Consider the following 19,827-nt stretch of genomic DNA (forward strand, 5'->3'; position numbering starts at 1 on the left):
CACCTTCCCTTACAAAAGCTTAAGGGACTAGAGAAAATAATAATGAATATTTATTATTGAAATCCACATAGTTTATGTAGAGAATGTTCACAAGCCAGGCACAGGGAGAGGGACAGAAGGATCACTGTTGGAAGTCATGGGGTTTGGGTGCCCCCTGGATGGCCCATACTCCTTTTGGTATCTCCTGTAAAGTGTGGGACTTGGGATTTAGCCTCCACGAAGCCATCCTAGTAGGAACTGGACTGAGATGCATACGATTCCTCAGAAGCAGGAAGCTAACTCCTGCAGGAGGGATGTGATGGTGGCTCTCGTTCATTGTGCTTCCTAGCACACCATTGCCTCCTCTTTGTATTGGAAGTCAGTTCTGGTTCTAAGAAAAGATGTCAACATCCCCACTTACCCAGTGGTGCATGTAACATGCTTATTTCATGTTCACTTGCAGTCTTGCTACTTCCACCCATTGTGTCCCTGGGAATTGTGTGCTCCTGGGGCAGGTGGATCTTACATGTGAATGGGTGGCCGTTCACTTGTGCATATCTGCCCTGCTCACAGCATGCTCCACTGTCCTTTCAGACTTCACTTACCATGCAGAAGTCTAAAGATCAAATAGTTAAGAATTTCAGATGACACAGCTGTGCGTTAAACCATATGGGGCCCGGGCACAAGGTAAGTGTACTGTAGAAGCTGCTGAGCCATGGGCTCTGTGAACATTGTATGCAGATGGGCCAGTGAGTGAGATCAGAGACTCACTTACTGTACGTCCAGTTCCTGCAGATGCTGACCCCACAGTCTCTTCTCAGGAAGGGCCGGGTGAGCGTCTGGTTTTACAGGTTATTGTCAGTACTGCCTGCCTGTGTTGAGGGGGGTTCAGAGCTGCTCAGGCTCAGTGGGAAGGGCAGTGGCCTGGAGGGAGATGGACCCACCCACTTTGCATCCCTGACCTCACAGCTCTTTCTCAGGGTAGCTGAGTCTGTTCAGAGAAAGCACTGGTGTCTGTCCAATTTATGAATCTGGCTCCCCGCCCCCTACCCTACCTACTCTTTTTATCTTCCTTGTGCAGCGCTAAAGCCCTTGAAGACATGGGCATTGAAAGTTGTGCAAGAGAGAGAGTAACAAAGAGGGAGGGACTTGTATTCTTGGCATCTCTGTACGAGATTCTGCCTATGCTTACTCAACTTTGAACATCAAACCAAGGGCTGGGGTCACCATTCCCATTCTCCAGCTTATAAAACAGGCACAGAGAGGTTGAGTATCTTGCTCTATGTCACACAACTGGTGAGGGCAGATCTGAGAATCAAACCCACTGTGGGCTGATATGGAATTCATGTGCTGTGCACCTGATGCCAGCAAGGAGAGAGTGAGAGAGAGGAGGTGCCCCAGACTGAGCCAGGCACGTGGATGTACATACACATAGGTATGTATACATACACACGTGTGTGTCCGTCCCCCCACCCGGTGTTCACCTCTGAGGCTACAAGGGAGGAGGGACACCAAGAGAGGAGCCATGAGAAGCCAAGGGAGGAGGGTGGCAGCAAAGGACAGGCGTCTATTAGGGGAAAACACCATGCTTCCCAGGAGACTAGGGCATTCCCTTCCCTGATGAGTCTGTCTCAAATCTTAAATTTCTCTCCCTGGCCCAGAAATTCTCTACTGGTCTAACTAGATTCACTCCTGACTTATACCTTTCCAGGGGTTAAGTTCCTGTGGAGACCTGGGCCAAGAGCATGAGTTCTCTGGCCCTCCTGGACCCTTCTGCTTTCAGTGATAAGGGGGGAATGAGGTACATGATGTGGAGTTTGGATTTGAATGCACACAAAATTTATTAGAACAGGAGGCCAAAAAACCATGGAGGGGATTGGCGTCAACATCCCCAGAAACACTCAAGGAACCTTCCCCCGTTTGTATACCTCATCTCTTGCCCTGAAAGTAGAGGATTTGTTTAACCCGTTATATCTGCTCTCATTATATTCTTGAGGAGTGTAAGGGGTCAGTAGGCTTCTTCTGAACCTCCCTCAGAGCTGGGGTATGGAGTGTGTGGTAGCTACATTTGTTCTCTGGTAGCTGAGATGCAATTTATTGGTAAAGCCTTGTCCATCCTTCCTGCAAACATAGGGCTTCTCCCCTGTGTGTGTCCTCTGGTGTGTGAAGAGACTTGACCTCCATGTAAAGCCTCGCCCGCACTCCCTGCAAACATAGGGCTTCTCCCCTGTGTGTGTCCTCTGGTGTCTGAAGAGACTTGACCTCCATGTAAAGCCTCGCCCGCACTCCCTGCAAACATAGGGCTTCTCCCCTGTGTGTGTCCTCTGGTGTGTGAAGAGACTTGACCTCCGTGTAAAGCCTCGCCCGCACTCCCTGCAAACATAGGGCTTCTCCCCTGTGTGTGTCCTCTGGTGTCTGAAGAGATTTGACCTCCGTGTAAAGCCTCGCCCGCACTCCCTGCAAACATAGGGCTTCTCCCCTGTGTGTGTCCTCTGGTGTGTGAAGAGATTTGACCTCCGTGTAAAGCCTCGCCCGCACTCCCTGCAAACATAGGGCTTCTCCCCTGTGTGTGTCCTCTGGTGTGTGAAGAGACTTGACCTCCGTGTAAAGCCTCGCCCGCACTCCCTGCAAACATAGGGCTTCTCCCCTGTGTGTGTCCTCTGGTGTGTAATAAGAGCTGACTTATGACTGAAGTCTCTTCTAAACTCATTGCAAACGGAGGGCTTTTCCTCTTTGTGTGTTCGCTGGTGTCTGCTGAAATGTGATCTGTCATTGAACCCTTGCTCACAGCCTCTAGTTTTGATTCTTACAATTCTTGACATTCCTACCCCCATGAATAATTTTCCTGTATCCTCTGAATTCAAATTCTGGCCCGTGCTGGGCCCTTCTTCCACCATTCCCTCACACACTCTAGAACTCCCCATTTGTCCTTTGCATGGGGTGGAAAATGCTCTTGAAATTCTCCTCTGCTTTATACTTTTAAGCAAAGGTCTGGACCTTTCTTTGACCTCTTGACATTTTGCTTTGTCATTCCAGCTGTGTGGATCAGAATGTTGCTGCTGCTGCTGATTCTGATCACCTGGGCAGGGATTCTCTGGTTGGAAATGTTTTCTTGCAGATATTCGTGGGAGGCTCTGAGAAGAGTGTTTGCATTCCACATGTTGGCTGAGGAATTTCTGACTGGAGAAGGCCAGTGGGCAGGAGGGACATCGATGGATGTCTGGCTGTGGTTCTGCTGAAAGAGGAAATTTTTGGTCAGGTAGATGTTGCGTTGTATGCTTTGTCTCCCGGTAAGGCCTGCCCCACTACTCATTTTTATTGTGTTGACAATGCAAGATCTGTCTCCCACCAAGTTTTCCTTTATTTTTCCATTCCATTTTCACTTACTACATTGAGTAAATCCAGAAAGCCCATTTCAAGGGTCTTTTTTATGTATTGCCCAGACTAGGTACCTTCAAGCAGCATCAGAGGAAGCTTCCCTCCTTATAGGAATGGAACTACAATGACCTTTCTCCACATACAAACACCTTCTAAGTCATGTGACTCTGTGACAGTGTCTACAGTGATTTTATTCTAGTGAGAGGCAACAGCCCTTTTGATGACTTAGAATGTGGCAGTAAATATGAACTTGAGTCTCCCCATTTAAAAAGACATATTTAGGGGCACCTGGGTGGCTCAGTCAGTTGAACGACCGACTTCGGCTCAGGTCATGATTTCACCGTTTGTGAGTTTGAGCCCCATGTCGGGCTCTGTGCTGACAGCTCGGAGCCTGGAGCCTGCTTTGGATTCTGTGTCTCCCCCTCTCTCTGCCCCTCCCCTGCTCACGCTCTGTGTCTCTCTGTCTCAGAAATAAACAGAAACATTAAAAAGACATATTTAATTGACAACCAATATGTGTCTGGATCTCTATCTGAAAGTGGGATTTGGATTGGACAAGGCAGAGCAGTGCAGTCTCTTGGACTAAAGGACTCTGGTTCCTGCCGCTCCAACTAGGTTATAAACTGCTTCTCTTTCAGTTTTCTACAAATCATAACATGAAAATATATCCTTCATACTTTATTTCATTCGGTCTTAGCTCATCTCAAATACAATGGGAAGTCCTTTCAAAATATTTCCTTGACCAAGTATGGGTATATATATCACACTCCCAACCACCATTCATCTTCTGCCAACCCACCACCCTCTCTCACTTAGAGATGAAGTGATCTTGGAGGGGATTACCCACTGCAGTCTCTCTCCAAAATTAACCAAAACATCATCTTAAAATAGAGAACACGCCACTCTCCAGTCGAAAATTGCACAATTGTTCTGTCTCAGTCAGGAAACACCCCAGTGTCTCAGCGTGGACCACAGGCTCTAGGGCGTCTACGTATCTATGGGTTCTCAGCCACATACCACACACGCCCCACCTCTCTTGTGCCTCAGGGCCTCTCTCCTAGCAGGCCCCCTCTTCCTGGAATCCTTTACCCCCGGGTGTTTGCGCATGTCCAGAGAGAGCCCTTCCCTGTCCAAGCTCTGCCACATCCCATCCTCTCCTCACACTGGTCCCCAGGCACCTTCCCAGGACTAGTTTTATTTTCAAAGCACCACTTGCTGTGTGATGTTATGCACACACATGCATCTGTACATGTGTTTCCCTTACTCATTCACTTATCAGGTGCTCAAGAGCAGTGATTCTGACAAGCTTGTTCCACCTCCAGTTCCTGGAAGGCTGTCTGGAACAGAGTAGGAGCTCACATGACAGCTAACTAAATTATGAGTGAACGCACACCAACATACACATGTCATTTAGAAATACTGAGCAAATTAAGAAGAAAGAGCTAAAAGGGCAGAAGAAACTGACTTAGTGAGGGAGCTGGCAGGTGCTTGAAAACTTAATTTTTTGGCCTCTAAGTCTTTTATCACTATGTTCTGTTACACATTTTATGCACGAGGTATTTAAAAAATCATAACAAAAATGAAAAACTTAAAACTTATTTCTAAGAGGCCAATGCATATGAAATGAATCCTTATTTCTGAAGCATCTGATTTGCAATCGTACTGATTTTAGACAGGATTTTACTCTACTCGAGAGCTGGACATGGAAACTGCCACGGAGAATTCTTTCTTTTCTTTCTGTTTTGAAGAGCAGTGGTGCCCACCTTTCCCTGTTGAGAGCTCGCTCTTCCACTTGCTTCCCCACTTGATGCCCAGCTCCTGGCCGTACTCGTCCCCGTACCAGACTAGCAGTTCACAGCCTGGCCTGATGACCCGGCAGGTTCGGTAGAAGATCTGCCTGTGATACTGAAAGGCCACCAGGTTCTGCTCCTCATCGTCCCTGGCACAGTTCACATACCTGGGGTTGAGGCAGGGAAAGGGAAAAAGAACCATAGGAGATAAATTCCCATTGTGTGTCAGATCTGCCCCGATGCTCAAGGCCTCTATGCTGTGATGCTGTCCACTCCCTAACTCCTCAGGAACCTTCTGTTCATACTTAAGTCTCCCTCACAACATCATATGGATTCCCATCTCTAAGTCCTGCTTACTGGCCACAGCCTGCCTTTAATGTTTTCCCCCTTGCTTGATTAACCATTTTCTAAATCCCAATTCCAGACTTACTGCCACCTTGATTGGTCACAAAAACCCAGTGACCTTTTGTTTCTCTAAACTCTAAATTAAGTTCTGTTTTATACCACAGAACTTGATGCTTGACCATGGACTCTGCTTCTAGATCAACACACATCATTCTATACTCAGCCCAAGTGTGGCTATCTTCCTTTGAGAAGGCTTTCTTCAGTCTCCCTACACTGTGTCTGAGGTACCATTCACTTGCCTCCCCTGAGTTCCCATAGAAACTTGGAGCTTCCTTTGTCTTAGTAAAATGACACAGAAAAGCAATATTTTATTTACATACTGCATTCCCTGATAAAATGAGAGCCCCTCAAGGAAAGGGGCTGGGTCATGAAGCACAGAGGCCTGTGGCCATACTGTAGCCCATTCCTATACAGGCTTCAGAACCCAGTTCTATTAGAACTGAGACGAGGAAGAGCTACTGCCCTCACATATTAAAGGTCCCTTGTTTGAAGCTATCTCTCCACCGTATACCTCTTGAAAAACAGGGAAATGATAGTTAAATATTCTTAAACTCAATTGTCTATTGTCTGTCTGCAATATGTCTTCCATAAAACATGGGTTGTATAATAGGTTTAACTCACGAACTCCATTGTCTAAACTGGAACATAGTAAATGCTTATAAACATTGATCAGATAAATTGAAGTGTGAGTCCAGTGTTCCTGATGAATCTAGGCTCCTCAGGTTTTTGCCAGTGTTCAAATTTTGTCTAGCATATTTTGAGGACATATACTATATTCTTATCTCCTTTCCCCCAGTACTTTCTCTTGAAATAAAAGAGCATTACATGGAGAAAAAAGAGGAACAGAGGATTGAGGGAGACCATTGAGGGAGACATGATGAGAAGGAAAGGGACGTAGGTTTGTGAGAGGTGAATGTCCTCTCTGGAGCTCTGAACTCTATTGGCCTTACCTCATCCAGTTGGCCCAAGAGTTATCCTTTCCATCCACATACTCGTAGCAGTTTCTCCCTTTGGTGATCTGAGTTTGAGAAAGAGAAATTAAAGTTTTTTGTTTTTTGTTTTTTGTTTTTTTGTTTTCTGGTGTGTGAGGGGTGGGGAGGTAATAGAGGGATTATTTTACTCTCCTGTGGTCAGTGGTCTTTCAGCCTGTATGGAATCAGTCCCCAGTGTGACCACATGATATGTACTCCTTAGTCGTTGTCTACACAGCTGGGTCGCTTTGTCAACTCAGAGCTCAGGTCCCGCAAGGGAGGAGCTTCCTGTTTGTGTCTGTACCACTATGCTCCCCCTTACCCCCTGATCTTTAAGTAGGAACAGCAGGTTCATGCAAAGTCCACTCAGTACACAGAACTAACCATGTTATTCTCATCCATGTAGAAGGTGATGTCCTACCAATTCACGGCAGAGATGTGGGAAACCAGAGGACAGGGGAAGAGGTAGATGATTCTCACCAGCCAGGAGTATCCACTGTTGGCTGCCTCTTCGTCTTCGGTGATCTGGCCCTCATAGGGGCCAAAGTGTGTACCCAGTGGCAGATCGGATGCTTCATTCCATACTCCAAGCCCAGCCTCAGGGATGCTCGATGGTCTGATTCTCAGACCAGGGGGCAGAGTGAGGGCTGAGCGGTTGGGATGCCCCTTGCCCACTGCATTGTCCTTTACGAATGTAGGGGGCCCATGAACAGCGCAACTGTCAATGAAGAAATTCTGACACTTCTCACAATCTGGAAGTGAGAGCAACAGGGGTTAGGAAAAGGGTTAGTGCATGTTCCTGCACTTAAGCAGCTTCAGAATTAGCTCAACACACATCATTTAGCCTCTATCCTATACTCCTGGTTACTAGGGGAGGAGAATGATTTGGGGTCCCTATGACATAATGAAGTTATTGTACCAGGAGAGAACAGCTTTCTCTGAGAGTGGGCCAAGATGGTCACTTACAGAGGTAGTCATCATCCTGGGGCTCGCTGACCTCTTGGTATGCAAAGCCCTTTCTTTCTCGTAGACTATACATCTTCACTCCAATCTCCTTTCTCCTGAGCTCTGAGTTGGAAAAGAGTACATGAGTGAGGTTGGTGGGGTCTGGAGTGTTAGTCCCGTTTTGTCAGAAAATGCAAAATCTCCTCTAATAAATTATTACTTATCCTTCTATATACTCTCTCCCCACTGTCCAAACTCTTACTTCAGAGAGTAAGACTCCATACTGACTGTAGATGGCTAATTGAATGTTAGTTTCTTCCCATTATCAGGCTTACTTTACAATATTTTTCCTCTTAGAAAATGGTTCATTCATGCATTTCTTCATTCAGAAAATATTTGTTGAGGGCACATTACACGTTAGGCATCGAGCAAGAGCCTGGGCATTCAACACCAAGAAAGTATGGTCTTTATTATCACTGAGGGATTTATTGGACAACTTGCATGTGTCAATTCTTTAATGTTTAATGCTTTCAAACAATATATGAGCTATGCATTCTTATCTTCAGTTTACAGATTAGCATTCAGGAGCTCAGAGAATTTATAAGATTTATCCAAGACCTCAACGGTAACTACAGGTCTCAGGTTAGTCTAGCTTTAACCTAGGCCTAGCCAAAGTCCACTCCACATACCTAGGTTGTATTCATCAAACTTTCTGGAGGACTTAGAGGGACCAAAGTTCCCATATTATTCTTTCTCTTACCCAATTTTCGTCTAGAGTGATGTCCAGAGGTACTTGCTTCTCCAGGAAGGGACACTGGTTTCTGGCCCTGCTCTGAGCCACTTGTGTTCAGCAACTTTGCTGTTTCTGAGAATTCCTTCAAACTAGATTCCTTACTTAATGGCACTCTGTGGGTTCCCTTCAATGTGAGAGTCACATATTAAAAGACAACAGGCATTTTTTTTTTTAGTCCTGTAAGGCTTATGATGTGTTTTCACATGAATTGCTTTGGTTAATACTTCAACAACACTTGGAAATACCTGGGGATTCCGAATACTAGAGGGAAAAGAAAGGGAATTTGTGGATATTGAATTCAAAACTATAACCCATGGCTTAAGACTCTTTCTCTTTAAATTTTCTCAGATTTCTCCATAAAAGTGAGAAGGAGGCAGGGAGAACACTTGGGAAAACTGGCTGGAGAATCAAGAAGGTCTGTGAAAGAAAGTGGTGAGGACTTGTAGATAAAAAGAGGGGATCATCTATAAACTAGTGGACATTTAATGGAGGAGGAAATGTAGACAAGTGGAAAGGACTGCACACGTCTGGAAAATGAGGTGACAGAGCAGAGAGAGGGGAAAGATGATAAAGAAGGCGTTGGAGGAAATGTATCTAAACACTGGGGGGAAAAAAAAAGGATGCTAAATGTGTCGCTTGCCATACCCAGGAAAGAATATTTGGAATTAAATTAGCCGGTTCCTGTCAATTCTGTTTGAATAAGGTTGTACCGGCAGCTAGCTCTCTTCAGTTTTCCTGATCCATAAAATGGTATACGTGCTAATTTTTTAAAAAGTTTTATTTATTTAAGTAATTTTTACATCCCACATGGGGCTTGAACTCATGACCCTGAGACCAAAAGTCCCATGCTCTTTCAACTGAGCCATCCAGGTGCCCTGTATACATGCTATTTCTTAATGTTATAGTAAACAGGAAATATTATAATGATCATCAAATTGTCTCATGAGCTATTTGATACAGTATGAATGTGAGATTACAGTTCTGCTGTCAATTGAGAGGGTTCTCAATTGTCTCCATATTCAAAATCTAAATCACAGATCTTATTTTCAGCATTCTTTGACCCTTTTATTTCTAATGTAATCTGTAAACGTGGAATTACTTGTTCAGAAAACATTCAGGGGCCCTGTGGGGCCTGGGACTTCTGAGAAGAAAGAGCCTGCAGGGCAGAAGCAGGCTACACAAACGATTCTGAACAACATGAGAGTTGCCTAATGAGAGCTCAGAGGAAGGAGCTGTTGCTTCTTCCTACAAGTATGAACATTTTAAATCAGTTCCAGTTAAGTAAGTTTCTTTTTTTCTTCTTAAGTTTATTTATTTTTGAGAGAGAGAGAGAGAGAGGGAGAGAGGGAGCAGGGAAGGAGGAGAGAGAGAGGGAGGGAGAGAGAATTTCAAGCAGGCTCTGCACTGACAGTGACGAGATTTCAGGAACCATGAAATCAAGAGTCTGACGCTTAACTGAATGAGTCACCCAGGTGCTCCACAGATAGGTGAGTTTCTAAAGAATATTATGTAACATATATGAAGTCTTTAAGTCATTTTATATGTTGTTTCTCAGTCATCAAACCTGAAGGTACTCAGGGCTTCAGATGCTTCCTCTTATTAGAATGGGAGGCTCTGGGGGCGTCTGGGTGGCTCAGTCAGTTGAGCGACAGACTCTTGATTTTGGCTCAAGGTCATGATCTTGCAGTCCTGGGATTGAGCCCTTTGGTGGGCTCTGTGCTGGGTGTGGAGCCTGCTTGAGAGTCTCTTCTCTCTCTCTCTGTCTCTCAAAATAAATAAATAAACATTAAAAAAGGGGGGGGGGCTGGGTGACTCAGTTGTTTAAGCATCCGAATCTTGATTTCAGCTCAGGTCATGATCTCAGGGTTGTGAGAGCGAGCCCCAAGACAGGCTCCATGCTGGAAGTGGATCCTGCTTAAGATTCTCTCCCTCTGGGGAGCCTGGGTGGCTCAGTCGGTTGGGCGTCCAACTTTGGCTCAGGTCACGATCTCACTGTCCGTGAGTTCGAGCCCCACGTCGGACTCTGTGTTGACGGCTCAAAGCCTGGAGCCTGTTTCGGATTCTGTGTCTCCCTCTCTCTCTGACCCTCTCCCGTTCATGCTCTGTCTTTCCCTGTCTCAAAAATAAATAAAATGTTTAAAAAAATTAAAAAAAAAAAAGATTCTCTCTCCCTCTGCCCCTCTCTGCTCTCTAAATAAATAAATCAACAAATAAATCGAATGGGAGGCTCTGATGGCGGGGATGCTATCTCTTTCATCTGGGACGATCGAGTGTACAAATTGCTGGTATTATTTGTAAGCTTCTCTTACTTAGGGGGTCTTAGCTCATCTCTCACTTCAGCATACTAGAAAAGAACTGGGTCGAAATGAATCAAATGAATAATGTAAATTTTATAAAACTATGAAAGTCTTAATGAGCTTTTAAGTGGTTTAGAAAAGGAGCTTGAGATTAGACTGCACTACCACTAGCACTGTGATGTCAGGTATATAAGCAAACATGTCTTTGTCTCAATCTCACCTATAAATGGTGATATTTATAGTACCCCCCCCCCATAGGGTTGTTGTAAGGTTTAAGTGAGTTTATTTGTGTAAATGCTTAAAATAAAGTCTGAAGTACAGTGAAAATAAAACAAGTGATAGCTAATATTGTTGCTGTTCTTGTTAACTATTACAGCGATGATGATCTCGGATACTGTGCTAAAGAGATCAGTAAAGGAAGGCAGCAGTTTCTAGGATACTCTGAATTCTTCTACTCTTACCCGTGTTTAAATCCATGAGAAAGATTTTCTTGCCATCAGGATCTGGGAAATACTCACCTTGTGTTGTTTCTTCTGATCCACTCTGGATGCCACCCAGGAAGGTTTGGCTATAAAGTGATGAGAAATCAGTGTTTTGGTTGGCAAATGTTTCTGAGCTCCAGAGACTCTCACTAGAGACACAGAGCTCTTGCCTAAGGAGTGGCAAGTACAAGGACTACCAAAAGGTGATTGGAAAGTGGTTTTTGAAATATTATCAAAGTCTATGCTGCTACTGGTGACAACTAATTTTCTGAAAGTGTTAAAAAAATAGACAAAACCTCATTTAAGCTTCATCCTATGTTCATAACTTATCTATTACATATAGTTATATATATATAACTACTATATAACTATATATATAACTATATATATAACTATATATAACTATATATAACTATATATAACTATATATATATATATATATATATATATATATATATATACTGACCTTCTATGACAAAAAAAATCTCAATAAGCTGTGAATAGAAAAAAATTACCTCACTCTAATAATGGCCATATATGAAAAGTCTATCTCCAACATCATACTCTGCAGTTTAAAACTGAAAGCTTTTTCTCTAAGATCAAGAATAAGGCAAGGATGCCCACTTCACTACTTCTCTTCAACCTAGTACTCGAAGTCCTAGCCAGGGCATTGGAGAAAAATAATAAGTAAGTATGTAAGTGAGTAAGTAAATAAAGTGCATCTAATTTGGAAAGCAAGAAGTAAAATTATGGTTGTTCACACATGACATGGTCTTATATGTAGAAAGTCCTAAAGATTCCACACAATATCTGTCAGAACTAACAAATTCAGCAAAGTTGCAGGATACAAAATTAACACTAAAAAATTAGTTGCATTTGTATGTACTAACAATGAACAATCCAAAAAGGAAATTAAGAAAACAGTCTTATTTATAATAGCACCAAAGGAATGAAATAATTAGGAGCAAACTTAAGGATGTATAACATTTGAACACTGAAAACTACAAAACATTGCTGAAAGAAATGAATAGAAGCACATCCCATATTCATGGATTGGGAGTCTTTTTTTTTTTAAGTTTATTTATTTTGAAAGAAACAGTGTGAGTGGGGTAGGGGCAGAGAGAGAGAGAGGGGAGACAGAGGATCCCAAGCAGGCTCTGCACTGTCAGTGAAAAGCCCAATGCGGGGCTTGAACCCATGAACTGTGAAATCATGACCTGAGACGAAATCAGACGCTTAACTGACTGAACCACCCAGGTGCCCCCATTTCTGGGTTTTCTATTCTGTTTCATTGATCTATGTGTCTTTCGTACCAGTACCATACTGTTTGAATCACTAGAGCTTTGACATATAACTTGAAGTCCAGAAATGTGATGTCTCCAGCTTTGTTTTTCTTTTTCAAGACATTTTCATTCTTTTGCATATGGATATTCTATTTTCCCAACACCATTTGTTGAAATATTGTCCTTTCCCCATGATGTAGTCTTGGCATTCTTTATTTGATATACATATATATACAAATACACACACACACACACACACACACACACACACACAGGCACAATGGAATATTAGCCATAAAAAAAGATGAAATCTTAACATTTTCAATGACGTGGATGGGAGCTAGAGAGTATTATGCTAAGCAAAATAAGTCAGAGAAAGACAAATACCGTATATTTCATTCATGTGTGGAAGAAACAAAACAAATGAGCAAAGGGGGAAAAAAAAAGGCAAACCAAGAAACAAATTCTTAACTAAAGATAGCACACTGATGGTTACCTGAGGGGAGGTAAGTGGGGGAATGGGTTAAATGGGTGCTGGAGATTAAGGAGTGTACTTGTGGTGAGCACAGGGTGCTGTATGAAAGTGGTAGTTTACTGTATTGTACGCCTGAAACTAATATAATAACACTATATGTTAACTAACTGGAATTAAAATTAAAACTTAAAAAAGGGAATGAAGATGGACCTTCATCTTACATCATATACAAAAACCAACTCTGAAAGGACCGTAGACCTAAATGTATGACCAGAAACTATAAAGCTCTTAGAAGAAAACAAAGGGAAAAGCCTCATGACATTGAATGGGCAACAGTTTCTTGCATATGAAACCAAAAGCACAAGCAACAAAAGCAGAAATAGACAAATGGGACCATACTAAACCTAAAAAACTTCTGTGCAGCAAAGGACACAGTCAACAGAGTGAAAAGGCAATGGGAGGGGCACCTGGGTGGCTCAGTCGGTTAAGCGTCCAACTTCAGCTCAGGTTATGATCTCACGTTTCATGAATTCAAGCCCCGTGTTGGGCTCTGTGCTGACAGCTCAGAGCCTGGATCCCACTTCAGATTCTGTGTGTGTGTGTCTCTCTCTCTCTCTTTCTCTGTTCCTTCCCCTCTCACACTCTGTCTCACTGTTTCTCTCTCAAAAATAAAAATAAAGAATAAAAAATTTTTTTTAAAAGGCAATGGGAAAAAATAATTGTAAAATATACATTTGATAAGGGGTTAATATCCAGACTACACAAAGAACTGCTGAAACTCAATAGTAAAAAACCAAGTAACCTTATTAAAAATTGGGTGCTATGAAAAGAATTATGTCTCTCCAAAAGGTCCCTATGTGAAACCCTAACCTCCAATGTGATTGTATTTGGAGATGGGGTCTTTGGAAGGTAATTAGAGTTAGATAAGGTCATGAGAGTATGCTCCTCATGACTGGATTAGTGCCCTTAAGAAGAGAAATCTCTCTCTTTCTCCAAGAGTATGCACATATAAATGAGAGGTCATGCTAGCACACAGTAAGATGGAGGTTGCCTACAAGGCAAGAATAGAACTGGACTATGATGGCACCCTGATCTCAGACTTCCAGCCTCTAGAACTGTGAGAAAACAAATTTCTGTGGTTCATGCCACCTAGTCTATGGTACTTTATTATGGCAGCCTGAGGTTTTAATACAATGACAAAAGGACTTGAAAAGACATTTTTTTCCAAAGAAGATATATACAAATGGCTAAAATGCACATGAAAAGATGTTCCAGGGGAGCCTGGGTGGCTCATTTGGCTGAGTGTCCAACTCTTGATTTCGGCTCAGGTCATGATCTCGTGGTTTGTTGGTTTGAGTCCCACATTGGGCTCTGTGCTGAGGCTCTGAGCCTGCTTGGGATTCTCTCCCTCCCTCCCTCTCTCTCTGCCTCTCCCCGGCTTGTGCTCACTCTCTCTGTCTCTCAAAATAAATAAACTTAAAAATTAAAAAAAAAGAAAAGATGGTCCATTGTCACTAATCCTCAGGGAAATGCAAATTAGAACTGCAATGAGATATTATCTCATACCCATTAGTATAATCACTATGAAAAAAAAACAACCCACCAGACAATAACAAGTGTTGGCAAAGATGTGGAGAAATTGGAACCCTTACATACTATTTGTGGGAATGTGAAATGTTGCAGGCATTATGAAAAACAGCATGGAGGATGCTCAATAAATTAAAAAGAATTGTCATATGATTTAGAAGTCAAATTTCTGGGTATGTGTATAAAAATTGGAAACAGGATCTTGAATAAATATTTGTACATTCAAGGTCATTGCAGCATTATTCATAATAGCTAAGATGTGGAAGCAACCTAAATGTGCATCGACAAATAAATGGATAAAGGAAATTACACACACACACGGGAATATTATTCAGCCTTACAAATGAAGGATGTCTTGTCATATGTTACATCATGGATGGACTTTGAGGATATTATGCTAATTGATATAAACATATCACAAAAGACAAATACTGCGTGATTCCACATATATGAGTTATCTATTTCATGGATATGGAAAATAGAATGGTTGTTTCCAGGGCCTGTCGGGGGAAGGGGAGGGGAGGAAATGGAAGGTTGTTGTTCATGGGTATGGAGTTTCAGTCATACAAGATGAAAAAGATCTAAAAATCTGTTGTTCAATAATGTGCATGTAGCTAATAATACTGTGCTGTATACTTAAACATTGTTAAGAGGGTAAATCTATGTTATTATATTTTGTAACCACAATAAAGAAAATTGGGGTGGGAATGTTAGCTGAGGGTAGATAAAGCTGTGTAGATGTATGGTAAACCATGGGGTATATGAAGACTTTCTTTTCATGTCAAACCTTTGTGGACAACCACACACTGGGTTTTCAAATCTCTGAAATCCGTAGATGGAATCATAGACCTAACCCAAGTTGCTTTCTCCGGTTTAGGGAGATCAACCCTTCTTCCAAACTCTTTTGTTTGAACAGCAAAAGAGGAAGTGAGTCTCTCAGTTCTATTTTGGAGCGATCACTCTTCATGTTGTTTGCCTGATGCTGTCTCTGGCGAGTGATATGTGGGAAAGACCAGGGAGACTAGTTACCTCAAACCCTCTTCCAGAATTATGACAAAGAATCTGGTTCATTTTGGGGTAAGAAGATCCTGTGTGTGATTAAATATACCTAAAAACTGTATCTTTACATAATATGTTCATCATTTTCTCTTTTTAAGACATTTAATCCAATAATTGGATAATGAGAATAACTGCGATTACTTTTAGAAAGCTCTCTGGTGGACTTACAGTCTAATTAAGGTTTCTTTATCTTCCCTTTCATTAACTAGCAATGTTTAGCAAAAACAGTCTTTTTTAAAAAAGAAAAACGAATGATAAATCTTAAACATACAGAAAGGTATGGAGAATTATATTGGAAAACCTATACATCCACCACCATTCAGCCTTATCTCAACATTCTGCCACAACTTTATATCTTTTAATTTTTATCTTTATATCTTTTAATTTCTATTTTAAAATTCAAAAACAAAAATAAAAGCAAATAAAAAACTAACCAAGACACAGCAAAGCCACCTGCCACCCATTCCTTCTTCTCTTATGATAACTATTCTGAATTTGGCATTTCTTTTTCATGTTCAGATTTTGATACTTTTACCACTCTTAATGAATTTTAAATAATATAATTATTATCATCCACATTTTAAAATTTTGTATGAATAAATTTTGTGTGATATAATTACATAAATATACATAAATATACATAAATTACATAACATATAATAAATTACTGTGTGATATGCTGTTTTGCGTCTATTTATATTTATGTTTCTGAGGAAAGAGTTTCCTTTTTTAACTCCTGAGATGCAGCTGAGACCTAAACTTTGGGTTCCAGGAGGAAATCTCTAAATCTTCCTGGCCCCTCACCTTGCTGCCTTGGCGTCCATTCTTCATCGGAATCCTCAGTGTCATCTACTTGGGGTTTGATGGCCTGCCTGCGGTGACACATGAAAGCTGGTCGAGGGGCTCTGAGACCTGGAAAGAAGCAAAACCCTTGTCCGAAGAGGGAAGATCTAGAAGGAGGAACAAAGCACGGTAGCAATGGAGCACATCTCCCAGTCAGTGCGACTCCGTTGTATGGGCTGGGAGAGTCTAGAACAAGGCAAGAGATGAGCTGTGCATTGCCAGTGCAAGCCCTACACTGATAGAAGAGAACAAAATTTCATTCCAGATTTGTCTTCATACAGAAGGGAACCGTGATCAGACAGAGCCACCCGAGAGGCCAACTAATATAGGGACTGAAGGCCTGATTCACGTTTCCCAGGCTCCTCAGCACCCAGCACTTCTGGTTACCTATAGTCATCAGCGCTTCATAGTTCCTTTTCACATTCCTGTATCGGATTTTCTCCCAGTCTCCCATCTCTGTCCATTCTTCCTTGGAGAAGTATATGGAAATGTCTTTGAAAGCATCTTTGGCCTAGAGAAAATAAGAGATCCCATCGGTGACTTACTAACGCACGTCAGAACTTAGAGCCGGGCCTTCTCCTCCACCTTGTATGTACTGTGTACCCTGCTTCCTGGGTGCTCTCTGTTAAACGAGGGTGAAGCGTTTCTGTCCTTCTTGATGGGTCCTGATCAATCGGACAAACACTAAGCATTTTACTAGCTCTCTCTTGGCAAAGGGAAACCGCTGATGCCACTATCCCGTGTAACTTCCTCCCCCACCCACGTCCTGTAAAGGAGTGAGTGCCCTTTATCCTGTGTACAGTCACTGGTGTAGGCCAGGAGCCTGTGGTCCTCCAAGGACCAGCTCCTGGTCACCAGGCCCCTCTCTTCATCCTCTCCAAGAAGCCTGGAGCCCAGCTTCTCCCACACCTCTCACCGTGGGCTTCCATCTTGCTTTCCTTGAGCTTCTCTCAGTGGACTGCTCCGGGAATCCGAGGGGGCTCATGGGGCTGGGACCTCCAGGCTGGCCCCGCTCTGACTCTGAGGCTGGCAATGGCTCCATGAGTCTCTTTGTCCTAAGGCCAAGGCACCTGTGGAAGGAGAAGGTGCTGACAGGGGGTGACAGCGCAGACCACTGCCCAGAGCCATGTCTGTTTTCTCCATTTGGGTGGGGCATCCAGGAAAGAGGTGGGCAGCCCAGGGAGGATTAGAAGATGCAGGGGAAACCTGCGGGTAGTGATGGGATGGAGAACCTCTACTGGCAATGCCAGGCCATTCTAACGTGAGCTAGATTTTGTTTCTTTTATTCTACTGCAGCTCGGCCCATATGAGGAAAGGTCGCAAAGGGATGTGGCTGTGGGCGTTTGATTAGAGTCCTGAGGTGCAAGGCCAGAGCAGTACCAAGGAGGCCTGGAGGCCCCTGAGTGCCGGCCCGTTCCGGGGAGAGGAAGTGAATATTTCTCAGAGAAGCGCTTCTTGGGATGTGCACCTGGGGATTCTGGAAAAATCTGGTATAAACAGGCTCAATCTCTAAGGGACAGAGATGCCTCAGGGTGAGGAGATTTGGTCTCTCGCAGGCTGAGGGAATTGGGGTTTCTTAAGTCAAGGGGATTTGGGGCCTCAAGATGAGGACACCTAGGGTTCCTCAGGCTGGTGATATTGGCAGTCTCTCAGGACAAGATTTGGGTCTTTCTGGCCGAAGAGATTTAGAACGCTCGGGTTGAGAGGATTTGGGATCTTTGAGACTGAGGAAACGTTAAGTCATATTCTGAGGAGATTTGGACTCTCTCATTAATGGGCTTTAAGGTTTTCTGACATTGAGGTTATTTGGGGTCTTTGAAGCTGAAAGGATTTAAGAGTTCACAGGCAGGGGCTGTTCAGGGTCTCTGACATTGGGGAAATTTGTTCTCTCTGTGGGTGTTACATTTCAGGCTCCTCGGGCTGAGGACATTTGGGGGTCTAAGAATTGGGGGGGTGGTTAGCGTTTCTCTGGGTGACGCGATATGAGGTTTCTGCAGCTGAGCTGCTTTGGGGTCCAATGCTGAGGAGACGTGAAGTTCCACGAAGTTAGCGGATTTGGGTTCCCTGAAAGCGGCGGGATTTGGGGTCCCTTGTGGCTGAGGGGATTCGGAGCCTTTCAGGGTGAGGGGATCTAGGGTCTCCCAGGCGGGCTTTGAAGGGCTCAGCATCAGGGTTTACAAGGGTTTCACACGGCACGGCAAAGTCCTCGGTGTTTTCGTCAGTCTACCCGGCCTCTCGCGTTGCCCACCCGGATCTGCCGCCCGCTGCTGAGCCCCCGAGCGCTGTGCGCCGGGTGAGAGTCAGGACACCGCGGAGGGCGAGATACCCGCTTATACCGCCCTGTCAGGCAGGAGCCACCAATCAGCGCTGCAATCAAAGCGGCCCCTCCAATTGGCGGTCGGGAGGGGTCCGATGGGGCGGAGCGTAGGGCGAGCCGTGGGTGTCAGTCATTGGCCGAACACCACCCCACCCCGCGGGGATTGGCTGCTCTGAGTCCAGCGCGTGTCTCTCAAGAAGGCTCCCCCCGCCCCCCCGCCGCCCCCGGGCATTCTGGTAGTTTTCATCACTTCCCTTCCGAACCCGCCCCCGCCCCCCCCCCCCCCCCCCCCCCCCCCCCCCCAGGTTGGTGAAGGAAGCGCCGGGCCGGAGACTGCGCAGGGCGTCCTGCAGCGCAGGCTGAGTTTGGAGCGTTGAGCTGACGGCAGGGCTTTAGGGTGGACATAGGCATCCTGTGTTCGGAAAAGATTCTTTGCTCTACCAGACTTTTATCAGGCTCTGGAAGGGTCTCCTAGGCCCATCTGTCCCCGTCCTTGTAAAATCCACTTTTAGCGAGAGCTGTATGACCCGTTAGTATATAGTGAATATCGTATTACATTCAGGGGACAACTATGTAATTAAGTATTGTCTGGTGAGACGGTGTGTAGAGACACCAAATAAAATCTCTGTGGCTCAAAGATTTAAACCCAACAAATGGAATAGTAAGTATATTAGAAAACAACTCGGGGGTCGGATTCCTAATGAAAAGCAGAAGTGGCATTCGTGAGTAATAGGCGTGTTTAGATAATGCAGGTCCAAAACTCATCAGAAGTAGTGCTCGCTTGGCAGCACGTAGATTACAATTGGAACAATATAGAGAAGATTAGCATGGCCCCTGTGCAAGGATGATATACAAAACTTTGAAGCATTCTATATTAAAAAAAGTCAAGAGAAGTAAGAAGACGTAAGTAAAATCAAAGAAAAAAATGAAAAAAAAATCGAGTATTTTGCATAAAAATAAGGCATCAAATACAGGACAATGGGTCCACGGTCGGGGAGGGGGGGCACTGGCTTTCAGAAGATAAAAAGGGAAGAGTGTTTCTGACCCTTACCAATTTTTTTTTTAAATTTTCTTAATGTTTATTTCTCTTTGACAGAGCATCAATGCGGGAGGGGCAGAGAGAGAGGGAGACACGGAATCTGAAACAGGCTCCAGGCTCCCAGCTTTTGGCACAAAGTCCGACCCGGGGCTTGAACTCACAGTTGGCGGGACTATGACCTGAG

The 19,827-nt window shown here is 43.8% G+C and overlaps 1 protein-coding gene and 1 non-coding gene across 7 annotated transcripts; one reads left to right on the forward strand and one right to left on the reverse strand.

Annotated features, from left to right (window-relative positions):
• Nucleotides 1-1,796: 1,796 nt before the first annotated feature.
• On the reverse strand, nucleotides 1,797-18,664 carry PRDM7 (PR/SET domain 7). Of its 6 annotated transcripts, none has more exons than XM_042920202.1 (12): nucleotides 18,466-18,664; nucleotides 17,204-17,357; nucleotides 16,675-16,798; nucleotides 16,249-16,356; nucleotides 11,077-11,126; nucleotides 8,229-8,385; nucleotides 7,490-7,591; nucleotides 7,004-7,275; nucleotides 6,503-6,570; nucleotides 5,121-5,314; nucleotides 2,643-3,214; nucleotides 1,797-2,558 (listed from the first exon to the last, which is right to left on the reverse strand). In XM_042920202.1, the coding sequence occupies exons 2-12, from the start codon at nucleotides 17,327-17,329 to the stop codon at nucleotides 2,013-2,015; spliced, it is 2,319 nt and encodes a 772-aa protein (XP_042776136.1). In that variant the 5' UTR covers nucleotides 17,330-17,357; nucleotides 18,466-18,664; the 3' UTR covers nucleotides 1,797-2,012. The 6 variants fall into 6 exon arrangements, with proteins under 6 accessions (XP_042776136.1, XP_042776135.1, XP_042776132.1 ...); XM_042920201.1 differs by having other exon boundaries at nucleotides 1,797-2,553; nucleotides 2,638-3,214; XM_042920198.1 differs by having other exon boundaries at nucleotides 1,797-3,214; nucleotides 18,536-18,661.
• Nucleotides 18,665-19,377: 713 nt separating this feature from the next.
• On the forward strand, nucleotides 19,378-19,483 carry LOC122209264. The gene has a single exon (XR_006197536.1). It is a non-coding gene; the product is annotated as a U6 spliceosomal RNA (small nuclear RNA).
• The last annotated feature ends 344 nt before the right edge of the window (nucleotides 19,484-19,827 follow it).

The sequence above is a fragment of the Panthera leo genome, chromosome E2, assembly GCF_018350215.1.
Source record: "Panthera leo isolate Ple1 chromosome E2, P.leo_Ple1_pat1.1, whole genome shotgun sequence".
Lineage (NCBI taxonomy): Eukaryota > Metazoa > Chordata > Mammalia > Carnivora > Felidae > Panthera > Panthera leo.